The 17399-nt window shown below is 31.1% G+C and overlaps 2 protein-coding genes across 2 annotated transcripts; one reads left to right on the top strand and one right to left on the bottom strand.

Annotated features, from left to right (window-relative positions):
* The first annotated feature begins 207 nt into the window (after positions 1 to 207).
* On the top strand, positions 208 to 3511 carry LOC101219405 (L-ascorbate oxidase homolog). The gene is made up of 9 exons (XM_004141880.3): positions 208 to 497; positions 585 to 733; positions 832 to 941; positions 1152 to 1422; positions 1628 to 1724; positions 1832 to 2177; positions 2261 to 2626; positions 2711 to 2789; positions 3038 to 3511. Exons 2-9 carry the CDS (start codon positions 590 to 592, stop codon positions 3236 to 3238), a joined length of 1614 nt encoding a protein of 537 aa, XP_004141928.1. The 5' UTR covers positions 208 to 497; positions 585 to 589; the 3' UTR covers positions 3239 to 3511.
* A 3317-nt stretch (positions 3512 to 6828) lies between these two features.
* Positions 6829 to 8319, bottom strand: LOC101219641 (dof zinc finger protein DOF5.3). Its single transcript, XM_004141881.3, has one exon. The coding sequence runs from the start codon at positions 8056 to 8058 to the stop codon at positions 7054 to 7056; it is 1005 nt and encodes a 334-aa protein (XP_004141929.1). The 5' UTR covers positions 8059 to 8319; the 3' UTR covers positions 6829 to 7053.
* Between the last annotated feature and the right edge of the window lie 9080 nt (positions 8320 to 17399).

Here is a 17399-nt window from a genome sequence, read left to right as displayed (position 1 = left end):
AAAAAGAAAAAGGAAAGGAAGATTAAAGCCATGAATAACAGCGTAATCTGGGGGAGTTTTTCATCCAAAAAGAAAATGAAAAGAAAGAGAAATATTTATTCTAACTTATGCCGCTCATTCATTGTTATCAAGGTTGCTTCCAGTTGAAGCGATTTGGGTTCTCAATTATGAGAAAACGCGTCAATAGCACCGAATGCTCCATAAAGTTGGAGTTACAACCTTACTAAATTTATACTCCCCTGCCTTTTCTAACATACAATTAACATTTTCTTAATTCAAAACTCAATTTGGATTATTACATTTAAGAAAATATTATTAGTGCAGACCAAGAATCTTGGTTCTCTTCCCGCCCTCTCTCTATTTTACCCCTTTATCCACTCCAGTTGTATTCAATCAACTTCTAGCTGTTACCCACTGACCTTAATAAAAGGGGTTTCAAATTCTCAACAAATAAGACTCTCTTCATCCTTAATCTCCTCTCCATTCTCTCAATCAAGGTATTTTTTTTTTTTTCTTTTTCAACTGTCTTTTTAATTTTTCCCACATTCTGTCTGGGGTTTTTTTGATGTAGTGCCATTTTGCAGTATTCATGGAGAAACAGGGTTTGCTTAGACTGATTTTTGGAGCTTTCGCTTTGCTGAGTGTTTCATTAGTGAATGCTGAAAACCCATATAGGTTTTACACTTGGACTGTGACATATGGGACTATCTCTCCTCTGGGTGTTCCTCAACAGGTTGGTTGTCTGCTTTTCCTTTTTCAGATCTGGCTTTTACAGATTATTGTTGGTGTTTACTGTTTGTTTAAATTGTTCCTCTGTTTGATTTTTTAAAGGTAATCCTCATCAATGGTCAATTTCCTGGCCCTAAACTAGAAGTAGTTACCAATGACAATATCATCCTTAATCTTTTCAACAAGCTGGATGAGCCTTTGTTGCTTACATGGTGAGTTGCTGAATTTCATTCCTTTTCTAGCAATGTAGTTTTAAGTTCACAGTTACATTCAGATCATGTTGTTTGCTGAGTACATTGCCAGTTATGTGTTGTTTTCTGAGTACTTACTTAGTGGCTTTAGTTTTTCCAAGTGTAGTTGTGAGTGTTCACTAGTGCTTTTAAGTTTGGTCTTATTTACTGTAATTGTTGTTCTTTCTTAAGGAATGGAATTAAGCAAAGGAAGAACTCATGGCAAGATGGAGTGGTTGGGACCAATTGTCCAATTCCTCTAAACTCCAATTATACCTATTCCTTCCAAACCAAAGATCAAATTGGATCTTTTGCATACTTCCCTTCAACTCAATTTCACAAAGCTGCTGGTGGATTTGGTGCCCTGAATGTCTACCAGAGACCGAGAATTCCAATCCCCTATCCTATTCAAGATGGAGATTTTACTCTACTCATTGGTGATTGGTACAAGACCAATCATAAGGTAATTCAAAATTTTCCATTCTCTGCAAGTTCATGCTAATAAAACCAATAGGAAATATATTGTTACTGATATATTACCTGTTTGTAGATCGACTATTAAATGTGCTTTGGATTAGATTATATAAATTCGAATACAAGACCTGATAGAGTTCTTTTGTATTGTCTATTCTGATAAGGATGTTCATATCGGTTTCTTTACTTTTCAGTCCCTGCAAGAATCTCTAGATTCAGGAGGATCTCTTCCTTTGCCTGATGGCGTCCTTATTAATGGACAAACTCATAGTACTTTCACTGGCGATCAAGGTTATTTTCAAACCATATCTATTTTGTTTCTGAAGTTTTGCACATTCCCTTTTTCATTAAAGTTCCCAAAGCAGCCTAACACTTACTCCTCCACATCCATATTTCAGGTAAAACTTACATGTTCAGGATCTCAAATGTGGGTTTGTCAACATCTCTTAACTTTAGGATTCAAGGACATAAAATGAAGTTAGTTGAGGTTGAAGGATCTCATACTCTCCAGAACTTATATGACTCTCTTGATGTTCACGTCGGTCAATCTTTATCAGTTCTAGTCACCTTAGATCAGGCCCCAAAGGACTATTACATCGTTGCGTCAACACGCTTCACTAAAACTGTACTCACAGCAACTGCAGTGTTACATTACTCAAATTCCAATTCACCTGTTTCTGGACCTCTACCTGCTGGTCCTACCATCGAAGTAGATTGGTCTGTTAAGCAAGCCAGAACTTTCAGGTACGTCAAAAAAATGTAACAGGTCGTTTTCTTTTCATTTCTATCTACAAGGTGACTAATCTTTTTCTATTGATTTCTTGAAGGTGGAACTTAACAGCAAATGCAGCTAGGCCTAATCCACAGGGCTCTTTCCATTATGGGAAGATTATCCCAACAAAGACAATTGTTTTGGCAACTTCTGCTGCTTTAATTAATGGAAAACAGCGATACGCCATCAACCGTGTCTCATATGTTAATTCTGATACCCCTCTAAAGCTTGCTGATTACTTCAACATCCCTGGCGTTTTCTCTGTAGATTCCCTCCAGAGCCTTCCCTCTGATGGCCCTGCCTTCATTGCTACTTCTGTATTACCGACAGCTCTCCACGATTTTGTTGAAATTGTTTTCCAGAACAATGAGAATACCGTGCAATCCTTCCACCTTGATGGTTACGATTTCTGGGTGGTTGGGTAAGGCTAATGTTCTGTTCTCTCTGCTTCTACAATGTTTCTTGTCCAAATCTTGACATTTTTTCTTTCTTGGCAATATGATAGGTATGGCTCTGGACAATGGAGTCAAGACAGTAGAAACTCCTACAATTTAGTAGATGCTCTAACCAGACACACCGCACAGGTAAACCAACTCTCCCATGGTTGTTTCCATATGACTCAACTCCAGTATCAAGTGTTATTATCAATACCGTTATGCAGTGACAAATCTTCTAAGAAAAAAGATCCATCCAATGATTTCATTATACATTTGCTTTGACACATTTCGAGCTATCTCATTCTTTTCCAATATAGATATCCTTAGAATCTGCTAATTACTCCCCCAAATGGAATCAATCCTGAGCTTCTTGTATGTTCTTGTTGATGTTGCAGGTGTATCCTAATTCATGGACAACCATATTAGTGTCATTGGACAACCAAGGGATGTGGAATTTGAGGTCTTCAATCTGGGAAAGACAGTATCTTGGCCAACAATTCTATCTCAGAGTCTGGACTCAAACTCAGAGTCTTGCCAATGAATATAACATCCCTTCAAACGCCTTGTTATGTGGCAAGGCCGTGGGACGACATTGATGAATCACACATCAGAATTTACTTCTTAGTCATGAGAGTTTGACTACATATCAATGGAGAGGAGAGATATAAGACGGGAAAAACAGAGTGAACCAAGCAATGCAAAATTTTAGAATCGTTTAAACTTATTCTTTCAGTAGCTTGGAAAATACTATATGTATTGTTCTTTGAACAAGGCATGCTTCTAAAGTGTTCATTTACATCTAAATTGACAAAGTGAATGAAGTTGGAAGTAGAAATTGATACAATTAATGCTGTTAAGTTGGCTCCAAAGAATCTTATACTCATATAAGAATTGTTGTGTATGCAAATGAAATGGGGAAATTAAGTGTAGTTCAACTAATATGCTATTTAGCTTAGTTCAACTAATAAAGAACGTCGAAAATCTGTAATTAAACTTACAATTATAAACAAAAATCTTACAATTTTATTTTAAAAAAATATTTACTTAGTCAATGTTTGAATTGACTGTTTTTTTCTCACTCACTTTTATTTAAATTATTTTGATATAAAAAAGGTTTAAAATACACTTCAAAAAGCTCAAGATGTCAAACACTTAAATTTTTTTCAATAAATTAAACACATGGAATGTTTGGAATGCTTATACAACAAATTTTGAAGTGCAATACGATAAAGATAATATAAGGTAAGAATGGATGAAATTAAACTTGGTGGATCACATGGTTGGAATTTAGAAAGAGGAAGTTATGTTTTGAATAGGAAATTCATTATTGGGTTAGGTTCCAAGTGGGAGGTTAGCTGCCAAATTTGTTGGGTATCGCTATGGGCCCAAGCCCTCATAGTTTGCATGTGCTCAAGTTGTAATTTCGTAACCAATAATTCCCTTTTCCCAACCCAAACTTTTCTATATTTTATTTGCATTACATCTACATAAGTGGGGTTTCTGAAGAATATGATGAAAATTATCTGTATTATTATTATACTTAATTGTTATTATTATGGACGATTTTATAAACAAGCCTTTTCACTTAGTTCTATCCATGTTCACATGATAAAACTATGTGAAAAGGCTTTATTTAGAATAATCTGCCCCTTGTATGTCTCTCATGATTAATGATTAGTGGTGTGATGCAAGTAGTTTAGTTATTAATTTCGTTTTCATGGGCAATAATTTGTTATTAGAATAGTAAATTCAAAAATTCAAAAATTGGTTCAAACTATAAACAAGTATGTGTTAGTTTATCCCTGGATTTAATTTAATGATAGAGACTATTAATTTAGAGACACTTAATGGCTGGTTAACATAATTATGATTGTAAAAAACTAATTAATATTGTCTGCTCAATATATGAAAGTTGACAAGACATATATTAACCATTGAAGATGTAATAATTTGGGATGCTATTTAGTGAAGGTAGGTTTTCAGAAGTAGCTTTGCAAAATGAATGTAAACTTGATATAATTATTTGAGCTTGGAGGTTAAAGATGTTACATATATATTATTAAACAAAAATGAAGCACTTGAGCTATATTATTGTATATTTTTAGTTGAGATCCACATGTGTATTGGAAGAATTATAGAGTGATAATAATCATTAAATTAAATAAACTTAAGGCCAACCAGTTCTATAACATTCAATTTATTTTGATAAGTGAGATGGGGTCTGTTAGATGTATCTAACAATAATATTTATGGCATCAATTCATAAGCAATTTAGATTTGTTTTTATTTTGTGCAAATCAGGTTAAGAAAATTGGAGAGAAACAAAAGTATAAATTTCAACAACATAAGACTAAAATGATCCTGCGAAATCATATGGCTTATAATACTTCTTCTACTCAATTGGAAGACTACACTTCTTACACGTATTTGTGAAATATCTTGAATCCTTTAATTTTTACTGTGCTCAAAGTGTTTGAACAATCGTCTTCCACGGATTTGATCAATTACTAACCTGTAATTAAGAGAACAATTGTTTGTGTTTTTGTATGTTTTTAAACTAATAAAAAAAACTTCATATTTATAGGTATTAGGTTATTACGGTTGTTTAAATACTCATATATTTTGAAACAAAAGAAGGTATAGTTCAATTGAGGTTATATCATTTAACTGTTTATAACTCATCAACAAACTTGGTTTCTAAATGGTGTTAAAAAAGCAATAAGTTTACTCATGTTTTCCAACTATTTCACTGCTCTTGGGTGTTCTAAATTACATTTCTTTTACCCTATTTTGATCGCCTTCAACTCTTTTCTCAAGATTTAGGTATGGCAAAAGCATTAAAGATGTGTCAACCTACTTGAGATGCTTGAATATCTTCTACTAATTTTATATGTGTTGAAAGAAAAGTTTAAACATGTAAAAAAATAATTATAAAAAGAAATCCAAAGAGAAGAAGAGAAGGGGTATTTAATTAATAAAGAGTTTGATTAGAGTAATAAGGAAGACATTAGAATGTGTAGGTAGGAATAGGCGTAGATGAAGATTTATAGAGAAATAGTAGAATATAGAAATGAGGGCATAATATTTAAAGTATAAAGTTAGATTTGAAAGGCAATGAGAGAGTGAGATAGACACCTAAAAATAAAGCAAATCTGAGAGCACATAGTAAGAATCAGAGAAGATGTTGAAAGAAAACATCACACACACACACACACCAATAACACTTTTCTTTATTTCCCCAAAAGCCTGCTTCTTTCTCTCTTTTCCTTCACTTCCTTCCTAATAATATTAACTATATGTATGTGTGTGTGTATGTATATATATTATCCTTCTAAACCATTTTTTTTTCTTTCTCACTCTATTATTTTATTTACCTTCTATTCTTTTTACCACCTTCTCCACTACCCCTAATTTATTTTTATATTTTATTCTCTTGTTTCACCATTGAATTAAGTATGTATTTACAAAAGAGATCTGTTTTTTTAGGAAACCAAGAAAAAGAGAGATCTCTAAATATATCTTTGTTTCTCCTTTTGATCTCCCTCTATTCTCATTTTCTATAAATGTTTGTTAACTAAAATATGGTATTTTTCATATTTAAATGTTTGTTTCTCCTTTGTAGTATCCTCATCTTTTCGACTTCATTAGATAAGCAATAAGTCCATGAAGTACATGAAAGAGGACAAGAGTGGTAGAGGGAAGTCGGAGTAAAAAAGAAATAAAAATTATATGATTAAGTTGAAAGCAATTGATGCCGGGTTGTAAGGGAGAAAAAAGTATTAATTAAGCATACAATTTCCCCTATCCCAACTAAAAACTTTCACAAACATAAACATTATATCTTACAAGTTACAAACAAAGGAGACAGATGAAAATAGAAATGAGAGTGTCACCTCATACATACATCAAATAAAATCTAATATTCCCTAATTAATTATCTTGAAATAGTAGTACACACAATAAAGGAATTATTTTATTGTTTCATGTGTTGATAGGGAAATTTAATTTTGTGAGACTTTTTCTTGTTTTTTCTCCATAAAAGTACAAAGTAAAAGCAATAAGGGAATTTGAAATGTTGAAAGGATACTTTAGTGGGTTTGAATTATTATTTTTTAAAAAAGAAAAGAAAAGAAAAGAAAAACATGAATTGTAAGTACTAACTGTAACAAAAAATGTAAGATTCCAATTGAATAAATTTTCAGATATAATTAGGTTAATTTAATTTGAAGACACACACACTGTAATTAATATTTCCCAAAAAAGAGAAACAGTGATGGTAAATAATCCATTCATTTCATACACCAAAAACCCAGAAAAACACAAACAAAAATAAATCCTAATATGGAAAAAAGAAAACCTAAATTAAGGGAAAATAAAACAAAGTTTCTTTTTTTCTTTTTCATTTTTTTTTTTAAGGATATGCTCCATTAGCACTAGCATGAACATCAGACCAAGAAAAAGCTGGATTCCAGAAACCTGTCATTTCGCCGCCGCCCACCGGCGCTGCTTCCAAAATCGCCGCCGTAGCCGTCGTAGCCACATTCGTTACTCCCACAGATCCCTGGTGACTGTCGCTGAAATAATTATTCGACGACGATTTTAGCTTCTGATAGAGCTCCTGAATCCCACTGGCACCGCTGTGGACCTGATCTCCACCGCCGTGAGGATACCCATTTTGTTGATGATGAACTTGATTCTGATTGTTCCTCCAGTAAGAGCTGCAGAGTCCCAGAGAAGAAACATGAGGTCCAGCCGGAGGATCATCAAAACCCATGGTCCGAGCATGAAAGGGCGTGGTGGACGGCGGTGGGTCATTATTGATGACGTGGGAAGCGGTGAGATTACTAGGGTTAGGGTTTTGGGTGGCGGATCTCAAAATAGCCAGAAGGTGAGAATTTTGTGGCGACCCCCACAGAATTTGCGTGGGCGATGATATTATTTCGTGATCCAACGCCGACCCATTTCCGAATCCGACCCGACCCAGTATCTCAGACGATAACGTTTTCATTTTTCCAGATGTAGACTTCCCTACAGCAGCAGCCACCGTGGCGGCGGCGCTCTTGTTCTTCCGACAGCCACCACCGATGGGAACGTTCCTGAGGGCTCCACCTTTGGTCCAATAGCGGCGACATGTCTTACAGAAGTGTCGAGGTTGAGTTAGGTTGTAGTTGTTGTAGTAACAGAATTTAGTGTTTGAAGAGTCACATCTTGGGCACCGCAAGTTTTGGCCTTCCGAATTTGAGGACGTTGTTGGGGTGGCAGTGGTCGTTACGGTGGCGTTACTGGCGGCAGTGGCGGAGGCAGAAAGGGAAGTGGAAGGGGAAGAATCTAGAATTGAACAAGTATTATTGATGGAGATTTTGGTGTCTCCAGCCGCAGCTAAAAGTCCTGATACACCAAATAGTTCTTGGATCATTTTTTTTTCCTTTTCTTTTCGGGGGATTAGATTTAAGAACAATCCAAAAACAAAAGAGAAAAAGAAAAGAAAAGAAAAGCAAAGCAAAGCAAAGCAAAGGGATATGGAAGTTGTGAGTTCTTTTTTAGTTAGTGGGGAAAAAGAGATAAAGAAAGTAGGTTTTTTGGTTGGATGAATGTTTTTGATTTGAGATGGAGGGATTTTGATTTTGATTTTGATGAGGGAAGAAGGGATGAGCTTTTGAGAGTGTGGAAAGAGGAGAAGGGTTTAATATATATAGGATATATAGGATTTATTTTTGTACTGTTCAAATGGTAATGCAAAGCAACTGTTTTTAGGTTTTCTTTTTCTTTTTAATATCAACTCTTGTCTTGGTTTTGTAATTTGGTGCCAACTGATTCTTTGAGGAAAAAAAAACATTTTTTTCCTTCTTTTTCTTTTTTCCACTTCTCTTTTGTTCACTTTTTTTACTTTCATGTGTCCATTCTTGAATCATTTTTCTTGAGTGAAATGAAATATATGTATTAACGATTTCTAATATTTCAAATAGGTTGATACCTATTGGCAATCAATATTGATAAAAGAAAAGTTGGAGAGGAACTCAAAAGAATAAATAGAAGAGGTTAGAGAAAAGTTGTCTCTTAATTCCACTAATTCTTGTTGATGCATGTCATTAATTTAAAATTTATTTATAAACATACACACTTATCAATGAACTAGTTATGTGGGATTTGGAATGACTAGTAAATTGAAAGTTTAACTGTTTAATTGATGGTGGTAGAAATACTATTTGAGTTATACTCATTTTGGTAATATACTAAAGATTTTTCTATAATATTATACAATATTACCCATATATATCACTTGTAATGATTGGCTAAACACACATGATTTAGAAGTTCTTTTTCCTCTAAATTGCCTTTCTCAATATACTAATGGTTTAAAAATGTCAATAGTACTATTATGTGGAAGTATACATGGAGTTACTTCTAGTACAAGAGATGATATGATTGAAATCATTCAAATTTATTCAAAACTAAGATAGTTCCTCAAGTATCTTTATAATTTGTTCAAATATGACAATAACACACTCCTAACCCTTTCAACCCAACTATCTCTTAATTTGACTCAAAACTTATTATGAGGGAATTCTTTTTTTAAAACAAAAAATATATATATATTTTATCCAAGGAAAATTCTACATATATCTGCTATATTATAGGTCAATATGTCCTGATCAACTCATTCATTTAATCCTTATCCAAACTCATTGATAAGATGAAGAGTTGGTAGTACTTCATAAAGGGAATGGAAAACGTGTTGATGATGCTCTCAACAATTTTCTTGGTGAAGCTATTTTATCAACTAATTAACTAATGTGATGCAGAGGAGTTAGAAGGTATTGTGGCGAATCTGTCTGAATGCAATAGGTTTCGTATTCCAAGTATGTGTTTATTTATGATTATTTTATTTATTTTAACATTCCAAAGAGTGCAATATATAAATTTTTAACCTAATAATAACGCTAGTAGTTTGTATTAAAAAAAATATTCTTTCTAATAATGTTCTTCTTCCTCTATTTCATAAAAGTGTCTAATACGCTATAATTAATAAATTACATATATATGTGTATCGATCTCTAACGTTTTTTTATGTTCTTTAGTGGTTGATTTTGTAACATGAGAAACTATATCCAAATACAAGAAATTCATTTAGTTAGATGATATGATCATAGTAAAGCCATTACACATTCATTTATGATGAATTATTTTAGTTTTTGAACTAGTTGGTGATTCATTAACATGTTATCACACCATGTGATTTAAGAAATTTTGAGATCAATTTATAAATTAATACCTGTCTTAAGAGTTGAAGTTAGAACAATTCAGTATAAATATTATTTCAAAAGCTTCCATATGGACTACTAACAACAGAAATCCAACAAATAACTGAATTAATCCAAATTAATACTGAGTAAACCCCTGATTAATTAATCAAAATTAATGAGTCTTAAAAGAAATATTGATTAATTATTTAATAACTGGTTAAAATGATAGGAAATAAAGGCAGGAGGAGGGGAAGTGAGACTATAAATAAGAGAATATCTTTTGGGCATCCTAGTTGGGTTACGTTGGGGATGTCAAATATTTGAAAATTGAAATAGACATATGCTTTTGCAATCTCTTTTTTTGAGCATTTTTAGCAGTGAATAGATGAATGTGATCAGGAGTGACGACTTTAAACACCCACTCCTCCACCCATACAAAGAATTGAATAATGTGAAAGTTATACAATGATCATATGTAAAAGTAATATATAGAGAGAAGGGGATATTTAGAAATATGGGTAAAGGGTTGTTGAGTGTCCCAGCCAGCTAGGACATACCCCACAAATTAAAGGTATGTATCATACCCTTAGGGGATTCAAGTTTGGCCTTCACAAACGCCTAAAATTATAATTAAAAGCAACAGGGCCTAAAGAAGTTGCATGCTTTGTAGGCACTCATCATCTGATCTGATGCTGCACATTGGGATATATCTATATATAGAGAGAGATTATGATTTATATCACTTTTAATAATTGTTTTGTCATCAAATTCATTCACACGTGTGTTCAACTAAAATTAAATGAATCTGCTTCCATTTCCAAATTTCATTCCACAACTTTCCTCTTTCACATTCTCCATCTCTTTTCCTGCTTGGAAAAAGAAAATTAATATTGTTTTTTCCCTCATCAATGTTTTCTTTTGTTGGGTTGATTTAATTATCACCCATTATTAAATTGATTCAATCACTTATCATCTCTTTATACTTTTAAATCAATAAGTGTGATTTAGAGGATGGTAGAAAAATAAGTAATAAGAGCTTATGGTTCCGAGTTTTACAATATTGTTTTTTCTTTAATTAATATTATTTTCATTTGAGTGAAGGATTAACGAGTAAGTATTATTTTTAAATATAGTAAAATTAATTAAAATTTAACAGGGGTAAACTACATTTTTAAAAATTAACTTTTAGTCATTAAAGTTTTTTAAAAATTCATTCCTTGGTTAACTTTGAATGATCACTGTTTTTTTAATGTTTTTAAATATAATAAATGTGTCAAAATTTTTAAAACTATCACCCATAAATACAGAGATATTGTGTTATATTTATTTGTAACTATATTTTTAATAATTTTTTCATTATAAAAATTTATAGCGACATTGATAATATGTTATTGATAAATCTTGATATAGTGTTTTATGGGTATGTTTGATTGATATAATATGAAATTAATTTTATAATATTTTGTAAATATTTTAGAAAGTTTTGTAATTTGTAAGAATTTCTTCCAACGAGAGAGAGGCTTTGTAAATGCAATATGTGCAAAAGATAGGATATTCTGATGAAAAGATAGAGCAAAGTTGACTACTTTTTAAAATATATTTTTGTATATATGTTATTTTTATATAAAGAAAGAAAAGTACTGTTCAAGTGGCTGATTCTTAAGTTCACATAGTGTGACAGAGAAACATTAGGAAATTAGATGAAAACAACAATTCAAACACATGACTCTACTCCTAGACATTGACACATGAGAACACATTGATTGATCCATTAACCCTTCTTTTTCCCTCCCCATTTCAGACCCTGTTTTACCTAATTATATTCAACATAAGACAAATTCTTTTTTAATATTAAATACGCACCCCTTTTTCTCACTTACGTAACTTTTATACTTTTAATCCTAATTTATAATATCTTTCTATTTTTGTAATAAAGCAAACTTATAAAAGCATCTACAGTATATCTATATATATGAAAGAGATAATTGAACTACAAATTATCAATTTCACGTTTTTTTTTTCTTTGGAACCATTCATCCAAATAAAAATTATCACTTTATGTTAATCAAACCAACCAAATCAACTAATATTTCCCATATTTTCATCATACCCGTCGATTATAAATTTAGCATCTGAATTTTCTTATTTTTGCATAAAATTAAATATCTCTTAATTTAAAAAAAATTATTTGTCTATTAATTTAAATTAGGTCAATTTTGCTTAATGGATGAATTAATTAGACCTACCATTGATATATAGTGTGTCACATGGAACATAATCAATTTCAACTATTTGTCAGTACTATGATTCAAACTTTTATTTTCTTAAAAAAAGAATGATGATAGTAGTTAATTAGATAGGTGAGGCAGATATATAAATTTACAGTTTTCATTTAGAAAAATAAAAGGAATTAGAGTTGAGTAGAAATGGTCCAATTTGAATTGAGTGATGATATAATAATATTGAAATTAGAAGAAGAGAAATTTAAAAATTGATGATGATGGTGGTTGTTGTGTTGTGACATTGACTACTCATACTTAAGACACACAAAGAATGCGACACATCATCAGTATTTTTAGTCTTTATCTTACCATTATTTAATTTGCTAAATTGTGGTTTAAGAAGACAACAAGCTTTTACATATATATAAATAATAAAAAAGATCAAGGGACCTACATGTCGTCTCAGAGTTGTGGGTGTCGTCTTGTGCTCAATTTCTTGGTTTCCAGATTGTGTTGATACATAATCATACCAAAGTTCAAATCTTATCCCTTAACTTACACCACAATTATATTTATTAATCATTGCTTTTCTTCACCCTTATCTTAATTTTATCCTTCTAAACTTCATTTCTGCTCTTTTTACTTTTAATCTCATGCATATTCACTTTCATTTTTTCACCTCAAAATAGTAAATAAATAATCCTTACCCTTATTATATTTTATTTTATTTTACAATTGTTATTTTTACTTATGATGATCTCTTTCTCTCTTTTCATTCATTTTTCTTTCATTTTCAACTTAAATATGATTCAAGTGATTAGACATTAGTAGTACTTGTTATACATTTAATTTTAATACATTTCCTTTATGTAGTATATAAAATGATATAATGTTTTTTCTTTTAAATAATCTCACTTCCTCCCCCAAAATCTTTTTCAATAAAAAAATTAACCTACAACAACTTAAACCTAACTAAATATACTTATCAGGATGTATACTTTTAATGAAAGATTTTAAATGTTTAAATATCTACTCTTTTAAGCTTTAAAAAAATTAAACTAAATTAAGTACAAATATTCTAACTCGATATTACACAAGTTTTTCTAACTAGATATTACATAAGTTGTTGGTTTCATTCCTTGTTTGGTATGATGGGGAATGTTTTCTAGCCATATTTTATTTGGTTGTATATGTTGGCATGAAAATTTACACATTTTTATCAAATCCTAACTACCTTAGAAGGGACGGAGTGCATAATTCAAAAAAGCCCAAAGAAAATTAGGTTAAAGTTTTTCCTTATAAATAACAAGGGCTATCGTCAAATGAAGCTATTTACAGCCAATAGTATTAGGATGGTTGCAAGGTATTGTGATTGAACTGGTCTCAATTAATTTTTTTAATTGTATTTAATATTCTTCGATTTAATTTAATTGATCGGTCAGAGTATAAAACTTTGACTTTTTTTATTTTGGAATGCACATTTGTTTGAGTCATTTTCTAAGAGACAACCTTGGACAATATTAAATGAAAAATACATTATAATCATGTACTGATCTTTAAACTTAATCATCAGGTGATTTTAATTATATATATACCTATACGTGGTTTCGTAAGAAAAAGAAAAAGAAAACAGAGGGTAAAAAATGTAAATGGTAAATAGTAATAAAGAAAACGAAGGCGTTGAAGTACCTGAGCTGAGCGCGCGTGCCGTCCGGAGCGGGAGACTTTAAATCAAAGGGTACCCCCCCTGCCCGTTCTCTCTACGGGCAGCAGAAAACGACGAGAGATTTCGATCCTCTGAAAATTACTGAGTCTGCGATGGATGTCGGGCAGTCCCTTCGGTCAGTTTGGGCAGTGCGTGGGGTACCCTCCCCTCGATCCTCGGGCGCCCTTCCTTCAATCACCTCCCTTCATTTTCCTTTTCTTTTCTTTTTTTCTTCTATTAGATTCTTTGTCCATTCCATTAACCGAATCTTTCTGAAAATTCTTCCTATCTCTACTGTTTCCCCTTCTATTATTATTATTTATTATTCTCTTTCAACTTTTATCTCTTACCATCATTCAAACTTTAATTTCAATTCCAACCTAATTACTAACGACTATGGACCCATTTTCTTCTTTTTATATATATTCTTAATCCTTCCCATTGACGTTGAATTATTAACTTCTCATTTTGATGTGATGCTTATTAATTAATCTGCATTACCCCTAACTAAATCTCTCTAATTATTCCAATTAATAAATGGGATGGTTATCAACTTTAGTTAAGTAGTTTGAACTAACAACATCATGCATAACCATGGTTTACCTTACCAAATTGGTTTTCATTCCAATTGTTGTGTTCAAATTCCTTTAACCATAATCGAAACTTTTCATCAAAGCACGAAAGATGAGTTCACACATGCATAATTTTACTTCATTACAAACAAGTAACTAATAGTTCAATTTGAATATATATCTCAACAATAAATACACAAATATTAAGTTCAAAGGTTGTTGGTTCCCTCTCTTCCTCCCAAAATTACTCAACTTAAATAACAACAATAATAAATTAAGACATAATAAATTGAATTTCCAAATTATGTATGTCTCATTATATAAATTAGGTTAGGATCATTTTGACAAAAATAAGATGGAGAATTTGAAATTTCTCCCTCACCATGAAACCTTTCTTTTCTTTTGAATAATTGAATTTCTAAATTATTTATTTTACAGAGCTACTAGAAACGAATTTCCGAATTATCATGGGAGCTATTTACCTACATTTTCATTAATATTATCCCCTATGTTTTAGGTTAAATAATGTTTTATCGTTTGTGTCTATATTTTAACTTTTGTGTTTTGTCCAAATACTTTTAAATGTTTCAATAGGTGAGACATGGTGTTACATGTAACAAAATAGAAATATATAAATAAGTGGCATGGCACCAATGTGATCTTAATGTAATCCAATAATGTTTTAACACACATAGAACATTTCTGCAAGAACCCTTTAAAAAAATTAAGCTAAAATGGATATATAATTCACACATGTATACACTTCCAATTGAAAAGAAAAATATTGTGTTCTTTTACATTCACACTCTCAAACTATTAACATACAACATAACCAAACACTTAAACACTCAAACGTAGAACAAGTCAAATTTTCACTTTAAAATTCTAAAGTTTCCACCCAAGTGGAATTTTGACTGTGAAATTGTGTGAAGTTTCCACCCTTTTACCCTTTTATTTATGCATCAGAAGTATGTGACAAAAACTGTGTATTTATGTATATAGATTTTTTCATTTTAAGTTGTTCACGTTCTTCTCTGATAATAAATATTTACCATATTGTTTGTCATGTCAAGTAAGTATCACACTTTTGTTTTTCTTCTTTTGCCTCTTATATCATCAACAATATTATTGTCCTAAAAGCAATTTAAGATAATGTGGTAGAGAGGAAGAAGACAAGAGGGACCAAAAAGTAAACGGTGTGATAGAATTTTAAAATAGGCAAAGTAAAAAATTGAAGAACTATTTGAAATTGACCTGGTTTGTCCACATATGTCTACTTGCCATTTAAATATATTTGGTCTTGGGAATTGATTTTTTAGAGGTAGTTGTTGACATTGGCAACAAAAACAATGATTTCCCATTTACATTGTTAAATAATATTCTTTCTCTTTGAGCTCTCCCACTGCATTTTTTTCTGCAAATTAATGGTATAATTTTAAATTTTATTAATAATAGACAATCAAATACTTCTCTTTCTTTTTTAAAAAATATTATTGGAAAGATGATTAAATATATAATATAAATAACTTTTTTTTTCTTTGATCATGCACACCAAACTGTTAAATCTATGAAATAATTTATTTGATACAAATAGTACTTTTTTAAAACTAATGGAGTTTTAGTAAATTCTATATCCTCTTCTTTCATTCATGACTCAAGAAGTGTTCATCAAACCTAATAAATAACCAAATAAATAAGTTCTTCTTTAGTATCACTCAAATGAATTGAATTCATAACACTCTTTAAAAGGTTTGAAGTATAAGTCTTTTAGACACAAAAATGATTCAAGTCTATTGAAAGATTGTATTAAGATTATATTGTATAAAGTTTTTCAAACAAGCATGACAACTCACATTACATGATTCACCTTCATCTATATCTTAAGACCAAGTTGAGCTAAAACACACCCCTTACTATATACTAGGTTATTAATTATTGTTTTAACTGTAATAGTTAAGTGAATAAACTAAGGTTTAATAAAGATGGGGATAGAGAGAGAGAGAGATAGAGAGAGAGAGAGAGAGAGAGAGGTTGGTGGTGGTGTGGTTTTATGAAATGACATGACAACAATGCATGGGATGTGATAGAATCCCACATTCTATAATGGACCCCTTCTTGTGTCTCCCACTCATACAGCAACCATACAGCTTTTTATTTTTATTATCATACTCTCTCTCTCTCTCTTCATATTATTATTTTAATTATATTCCACCAATTGGTCATTGCCTTATATTTCCTTTGCCTCTTCATTTGTCCCTCAATCATTATCCCCTCTCTCCACCTCTCCATCTTCTTCCATCATTTTGGATTTCTTTACTTACTTAAACTACTCTTTTAATTATTACACCCATCTCATCCACACAAACAAACTATTGTTAAATAGGGTATGTGTTGCTTCACCTTCAAATATATGTTTTATCGTAATTACGACATTTCATTTTCATGGTCCAGGTTATACTCATATATGAAAGAATTATTTTATTATATAACCTTCTTGATTCAAATAATTGTAACAAAATAAAGGATGTGATTGTTTAATTATTTAAAATATATATCTTCACGTTAGATATTGATCACAAAATGATATATCACTTATTTTTTAACCACTCAATTTAAATAGTTTTAATAGAACAAATAATGTGATTATTGGTTTAAACTTACTTTTACTATTATTAGACTGTGATCTATCATATCTATTAAAAGAAAAAATATACGTAACTACATCTACTTTGTCACAAGAGGATATATAAAATAGGATTTGACATTTTAACACGTCCTTACATGAGATAAACTAATGAAGTAAATAAAATCTTAAGTTATTGTTTGTGAGGGAAATATATATATATATATACACATAACATGTATATGTATATGATTTTGTAATATTGATCATGGTGGAAATGGATTTGATTCTTTTTCTTTTTTTTGTGTCATAGAGCACTTTACAAAGAATTGATAACGTCATAAGTCGTCTGGTAGATATAGTCCCACTTTGATTTGAGAGTTTCATCTAA

Source organism: Cucumis sativus, chromosome 6, assembly GCF_000004075.3.
Source record: "Cucumis sativus cultivar 9930 chromosome 6, Cucumber_9930_V3, whole genome shotgun sequence".
Taxonomy (NCBI): Eukaryota; Viridiplantae; Streptophyta; class Magnoliopsida; order Cucurbitales; family Cucurbitaceae; genus Cucumis; species Cucumis sativus.
Note: the sequence above shows the minus strand (reverse complement) of the source record. Positions and strands in the feature narration are given on the sequence as shown.

Coding starts and splice junctions, on each gene's coding strand:
- LOC101219405 (XM_004141880.3), top strand. CDS start 590: ATGGAGAAACAGGGTTTGCTTAGACTGATTTTTGGAGCTTTCGCTTTG. Junction 734..831: donor CTCTGGGTGTTCCTCAACAG/GTTGGTTGTCTG, acceptor GATTTTTTAAAG/GTAATCCTCATCAATGGTCA. Junction 2,178..2,260: donor AAGCAAGCCAGAACTTTCAG/GTACGTCAAAAA, acceptor GATTTCTTGAAG/GTGGAACTTAACAGCAAATG.
- LOC101219641 (XM_004141881.3), bottom strand. CDS start 8,058: ATGATCCAAGAACTATTTGGTGTATCAGGACTTTTAGCTGCGGCTGGA.